Below are 7,209 nucleotides of genomic sequence, written 5' to 3' on the forward strand. Positions count from 1 at the left end.
CCTCTCACATGTTTGCCACTCGGCCCAAAGACCCAACACCTCCACAACCTCCTCCTCCAATCTTTGTTAGTCTTCCAAAAAACTTAAGGTTGGAGTCACGGCTTCATCCGATCACACACCAATCGTGTTTTGTAGAGAAAACCTCTTAATCCAAAATGACATCAAAACTAAACATTGTGAGGAAGAATATCGTAAAATCTCGACTAATATTTTATTATTTTACCATGAGCTACCCAAATTACCCTCCAGTCATTCATTGCAAATGGTGAAACTAACGAATGTTAAGAGGACTGAGAGCAACAAAAGACAAGATGTAACTTATAAGTACATCATTAGAAAGAGCATATAGATATCATCATGAAAACACCTTTAGGCAGAATTCATAATATACAGTTGTAATACTCCCTTATTTTATTATCATAAAGTGAGTAGCATATAACTTATAAGTGCATCACTAAAAGAGTACACATATATTATCATGAAAATACCTTTGGGTAGCATTCATGACAAACAGTTGTGATATTTTCTTATTTTGTTAGCACATTAATATTGCATCACTAAAAGAGTACACATATATTATCATGAAAATACCTTTGGGTAGAATTCATGACAAACAGTTGTGATATTTTCTTATTTTGTTAGCACATTAATATGTAACTTATAAGTACATCACTAGAAAGAACACATATATATTATCATGAAAAACACCTTTAAGCATAATTCATGACATACAATTATGATACTCTTTTACACATTAGCAGCCATGGGAGCCATGCAACCTTTAGGAATTTACCACCTTTGGGTGTATAAAATTTTTAGATTAGTCCACTCCCAACCAAATGCTATACGTGTCATCTTCTTAATGCTAATACACAATTACCACCTTTGGATGTATAAAGATGCATTAACACCAAGAGACATCCCATTACCATATATGATTAACATTCTATAAACCCAATCATGAATGTCACATTGCAATCACTTACAATCAAGCTCATGAATACTTTATGTTACCCACAAAATACTATTCGTTATAATTTTTAAATTGAATGGCAAAGGGGCTAAATTGCCGATAATTACAGCATATGTTAATACATTATTTGAAAAAAAGCTTCAGGATTACGAAAAGACAATCAACTATTTTTTTATTTGTTTATAAAGCATGCATGATATACATCTTACAATTGCATAATATCATATAAAATATGTTCACAATACAAAACCGGAAGACAAAATAAAGGAACCATGTCAAAAATTTGCTCAACAACGAATTTACAAAATGCCATAAACATGTCATGTCATATTTCACATGTATAGAGGCAAAACTATGTTTTGAAAATGGTTCCATTGCATTCAGAAGGATCCAAAACATTAAACCCCAAGAGAACGCTTCAAAATTTCATACGGATTGGCTAGAAATTAAAAAAAATACTAAATGTACACTAGCCAATCCATATAAGAGTTTTAGTAACCATATATTACCCATATCAAACCAATAAGGAAACCAAATCAAAGTGTAATACAATCAATGAAGCCCATCTTATGTGAAATATTTTTTTAATATTCTAACATATGAACCAAGTTCAGTAGTCTGCCTATATTTTCACCTAAATTATTGATCTAGAATTTAATTCATTGATCTGTCCATCTCATCTCCATAGGAAATAAGTTTAGTAACTTTACGTCATATATAATTTGGCCTTCTCAAAGAGTTGGCGAAGTTAAGAGAAGAATTCCGCAAGGGAGACTCGCATTGGTAATTTGTATTCGCACGTGTCAGGAGATACAAGCCGTTCTCCATATGTGGGGTCTAGCCCCTTGTGAGCTCCCGACCCCCATCCTCCTTTGCTTTATTATAATTCTTTATACCTGCACCTTGATGAATTTTTCTAATTGCTTTCGTTTCCTCTTACAGTGCCTCCAAGATACAATCCCCAAGCTATTAGGGCCAATGCTACCAGAGGGTTAGAGGCAGCTGAGGAAAGAGCTACTCGAACGAAGAAGAAGGAGGCCGATCCCCCAGCCTCGAAGGTTATTATTGTAATATCCAGCCCTATTCTAACCTTGACCCTGACCCGGATCCACTGTTGTATTCAGGTCCGAGGACCCGAAGCGGTGGAAGAAGAGATTTATGGACCATTCTGATTGATGATCTTGATTCGGAGACCGAACCCATGGACATTGACAATGATACCCCTTGCTTAAATGCATTGTCAGTGTTTAAGGAAAATCTGCGCATTGGAGAAGATTAATATGGTTGATGTACCAAATGACCTCCTGTGCACAATCCGAAGGTATTCCCCGAAACTAGACTTCTTGATTGAATTGTGGAAGAAAACCTCACTCAATTTGACCTTGTATAGCCTTTCAAATCCCTACTTGAAGTTGCTGTTCTAAACCTAAGTTTTCTGCTGAAATCATTTTGGTCGATACCATCGACCAAAAGCATTGACCAAAATGTCCCAGTCTACCAAGTTAATGATTCCATGGAATATTCCTTTTCTATTTAATATGACCTCGAGCCTTGAGCCTTTTGCAATCATTTTTCTCACCTGGGAACGTGGGGAGAGCTTCCCAAAGCAGCTCCTTGGTTAGTGTGAAGGGTATCTCATCAAAGACACTTAGTTTATCATTGATTCTTGCCTTCATCTTCTACACTAAGGTAAGACTCTTCATTCCACTCTCTACCCTACCATTTTCTACTCCTTTCTATTGTCATCTTGCTGATGGGACATTTGGAATGGTGCTGCAACCTTGCAACCACCACTCCAAGTGCCTACTCATGCTCAATCCATGATTCCCTTAGCCATTCATTGATGCTAATGCTTATATCTCATGCCTAGCATATGTATTCCATGCTTTACCTATTAACATCATACCATTTGATATCAAACTGAGCTATAAAGTGTGTTATGTTCATGTTTAACATTGCCATATGATTCCAATCGAAGTTCTATTAGTTCCTTTAGCTATTGCATGCTATTCCTCATCAATGCAATCAATTCCAACTCATGCCATGATGTTTATCACTTGAACTTGATAGCTCAAATTGGGGCTTTTTAATTAGACCATTGGATTGGGTTAATTCCTTGATTTATAGTGTCCTACTACTGTTGTTAAGTATGCCTCCAAGTTCCAGATTGATCTGAATACCGGAAGACTCATTTCGGACCAAAATCCCCAAAATCCACTATTCTGCTCAAGGACTATTTTGGTCGATCATTTTGGTCGATACCATCGACCAAAACCATCGACCAAAGTTTGTTGTGACAAAGCAACCTTGGTCGGTTTTGACTCGAATGACATCCGATCTTCCCGAATTCTTTTCTAACTTATTATTGATGTTTGTTTAAGGCCTTAACACTTCTATTGGACTATTCTTGGTATTCTCAATTCATCATCAACTCATCCAAGGTAAGGATGGTTATATCCATAAACATATAAGTCATCAAATATTGAACTATGCTTTATTCAAGGAATGAAATCCCTAAATTTCTTTCAATCATTATGATACTGATACATATGTGTTAGAACAGTAACATTTAAACCTTTATACATTTGTTGTGTTACTCTATCCTTTTGATTTGCTTATGTTCATAATGATTCGTTTCAATATCATGATTTGAGTACTATTATGAATATGCATTGGATGCATGAGAAATGATGAGATCTGATGTGTGATTGCTTACATATGACTTGGGATTGGAGGGTGTCCTACTGACACTTCGGTCCTTGGGCATCGGAGGGAATAGTATGGGATATTCTCCGATGGTGCCTATCGACACTTTCCCGAGTTATTGGATGACATACATAGGAGTGTCTAGTTGTGTGGCTAGGTTCATCCTTGTCGTGTCAGACCCGAATCGGAAGGGCATTGAGACCGAACAACCCGTGGTAGTGTATGGTTGGATGGGCGCTCTAGGTTGGTAGTCAATCCGGTAGGGGACATAAACCATGCTACGGATACCTGAAAGGGGCCATTTATTGGTAGAGTTGCATATGGATAGACTTGGGCTCACGGGCGCTCAAGACCGGTAACCAATCCGTGAGAGGACGTGAGAGCTTCCCGTTTACTATATGTGGATGACCAATAGGGTTGATGAGTCCGAAATCCGGGATTTCGCTGACTCTAGTGTGAAGGATACCGGAAAGGATCGCCGGGGTCGAGGAATGGACGTATCTGAATCTGACTTGACCGATTGAGTAGATGACTTGCATTGGGCTAGGCTTTACTGTGACATGCGCCACTACTTGACCAAATGGTGATGTGAGAGAGCGGTGACCGATTCCCCTTACCATGGTTTTTGATGACTTTATCGATCTTCCCCGGGCATTCCCAAGATATGGAAATGGGAGAGTGACTGACGACCCAGAGAAGTACGGTGCTATGACTTAAAGCATGTCTACCTTAGAGACCAGCATTCATAGAGTTAGGCTCATATCTCGCATCATATGTTCCCATCATGGAAGGCGGAAAATGTTCCATATCATATTGCATTATTATATGTTCTGAATGTGTATGATTTCTAATTATGGAATAACTTCCTTGCTTGAGTTCTTCGAACTCATTCCTTTTGTGCAAATGTTTTAGATTACATTCCAGTACCGAAGATTACGATGGCACCTCCTATGAGGCGGACTATGATTCCACATACTACCCTCCGGGTAGTGGCGTCGGTGAGGATTCGTATATTGGAGCCGAGGAGGATTATTATTCGCACCGGGGTTAGCCCCACAGGTTGTGCGGGAGCGGCAGTATTTGGGTTTACTTCATCCGTCTTGTTGAGGAGACTACTATTAGTATAGAAGAAACCCTAGCATAGTGCCCCATTCCCCTGGTGTATTTGTGGAACCATTGGTCTTGTAACTAACTTATCTTTGAGTTTATCTTTTGACACTTAGACATGTATTTGACGTTATCACACTTCTTTTCCTCCCTGTTTCCGAGAGAGTGGTTATCATACCTTCTCTCACCCTTATGATTATGCTTTAATGTTATTGCCTTCCGCACTCTGATTTATTTAGTCTTATCTTATTCATGATATTTAGTATTAATTGTTTTTACCATTGATTATTACTGTTCATGATTGTGTTACCGTGTATGTGGGAGACATGGACCTCAAATCATTGATCCTTGGATTGTGGATCACATCCCGGGTATTCCAAATGGGGTACCGGCTGGGTGGATGTGACAATTATTCAGGCTCCAAAAGGAGTCCTCAAAGTCCACGAAGAGCCTTCGAGGAAAGGCAAAGCCCTTATTGATGTGGAGGAATCCACTCATGATGATGTGATCCTCACAAAGAGAAGGCACGAAATTCAAGACGACACTAGCTCCAAGAAAGGGCATTCTGGTCCCAAGGGTGAGATCTATATCTCACCCTGGAAACTGAAGACGACCGATCGCATCACAAATGATTATGACAAGGCTTTGGATTGGAGTACCTTTGCTCAAATGTCTACCGAGTGCAAAGCCCTTGGTTCTGCTACTGATGAGGAGTTCATGAATGCCTCAATCAAGTAAGCCTTTTGCTTTTATACCTTATAAATATCTATAAAGCATCTATGATTTCCCAAACTCGACTGTTAATCGCTTTTCTTTGTTATCTACAGGGTCATGGCAAATAGCTTCCATAGGCAAATGGAGGCTATTCTTCGGTCAAACAGCTTAACATACAATCAAAGAAGCTGGACAAAGAGGTGAAGGCGAGAGGCCCTAAGATTCTTTGTCTTTAGGGAGAGAACCAGAAATTGGAAAAGGTCATCAGGACCTGGAGGTTGCCAACGGGAACACTGGTGACCTTAATTGGGAAGTGAAGAGGCTTCAGAGGGTATTGAAAGAGTCAGAGACCAAGATAGAGAAATTGGTGGAGGAGAAGGAGGAACTTCAAAGTTGGGCAATGCTTTCTAAGCCCGAAGAGATCTCTATAGAGGCCAAGAAGGCTTGCGTTCGAAAGTATTTGAATAGTAAGCCCTTCAATGAGTTGCTAATACCTTTTAATACTCAGGCTTATAGAGATGGTAGAACGACGTCTGGAAATCAATTTTAAAGGTTGACTCGAGCTTTGACAATACTCCCCATCAGTTAGTCTATCACCTAGAAGTTTTTGAAGCCCTTCAACTCACTCTTCCCTAATGGGCGCTGAATGCCGAGGATCCTCCAGCTGTCGACCTAGACCTTGAATTTTACCTTAGTGATTCTCCACCTCTCTCTCTCTCCCAAATTGGAGGTAGTTCAATAGAATGCTGCACCCAACGCCACTACTCCAAATAAGACTTTTGTCCTTGGTCCCAATCAAATCCAGCTTCTGCCCAATCTCTAGTCAACAAAGAAAACCCTGATCAAGCTTCATGAACATTTTCTTCTTCTCTCTCTTTCTTCCTTTTATTATTATTATTTTTTTAAACCGACTGCGTTCGGTTTCTTTCTTTGTACTTTTGTACTACTTTTTTTTATAAGGGTTGGCCCCTTATGGCCCATGAATTAAAGAATGCCTTCTTCTCATACTTGTGCGTTTGTGCTTGCTTTCTTTTACCGAATGTAATCTGAGTACTAGTATTAAGTTTATTTGGGTTGAGTTGTAGTATCTCGTACATAGAAAGTTCCTGAGAATTTTTCTAAGCTTTTGGAGGTCTCATTCAGGTTCGACCGATGCCCCATACTTAGAAAATTCCTGAGAATTTTTCTAAGCTTTTGGTTAACACCGAAGCCTTCTGAATTGCTGATTGTGCACAACTTGATTGTGTTGACTGCCATAATCCTCTCATGCCCCCATTCAAAAGAGATCTAGTGTTTTGAAAATATGAATTGTATTGCAAATTTGAAAACTTGATGTGTGTTACATCTCAAAATTGAAAGAACATCTAGGGATAAAACTTCTTAAGATGCATGGCGTTCCACGATTGGTCAAGTTCACGATCGGTTGGTGGGTTCTTTAACTTATAGGCTCCCGAACCAACTGGTTTCACAATCATGTATGGTTCTTCCAGCGAAGGGTCCAATTTCCTTTGATGATGTGGATTAGATGCAAGGGTGTTTTTGAGGACCAAATCTCCCGAATGATACTGCCGATGCTTTACTCAGGCATTGTAGTGGGTTGCTACATTCCTTTGGTAGTGTTGAATTCGGGCGATTGCTCTCGTTTGGACTTCGTCCAGCAAATCTAAGCTGTCCAACAGCCCTTGTCCGTTTGCCTTTTCTTCGAACTC

General features: G+C 39.4%; 1 protein-coding gene across 1 annotated transcript in view; it reads left to right on the forward strand.

The window, feature by feature from the left end:
• The window catches only part of LOC149015919 (receptor like protein 24-like), a 35,826-nt gene extending 30,122 nt beyond the window's left edge, over window positions 1–5,704 (forward strand). Inside the window, exons 3-4 of the mRNA XM_089156634.1 lie at window positions 5,204–5,520; window positions 5,614–5,704. Of these exons, the coding sequence (XP_089012760.1) occupies window positions 5,204–5,520; window positions 5,614–5,704 (408 nt within the window). The remainder of the gene's footprint in view (window positions 1–5,203; window positions 5,521–5,613) is intronic.
• Window positions 5,705–7,209: the final 1,505 nt, after the last annotated feature.

The sequence above is a fragment of the Hakea prostrata genome, chromosome 5, assembly GCF_041222555.1.
Source record: "Hakea prostrata isolate BN-2017 chromosome 5, UWA_Hpros_2, whole genome shotgun sequence".
Taxonomy (NCBI): domain Eukaryota; kingdom Viridiplantae; phylum Streptophyta; class Magnoliopsida; order Proteales; family Proteaceae; genus Hakea; species Hakea prostrata.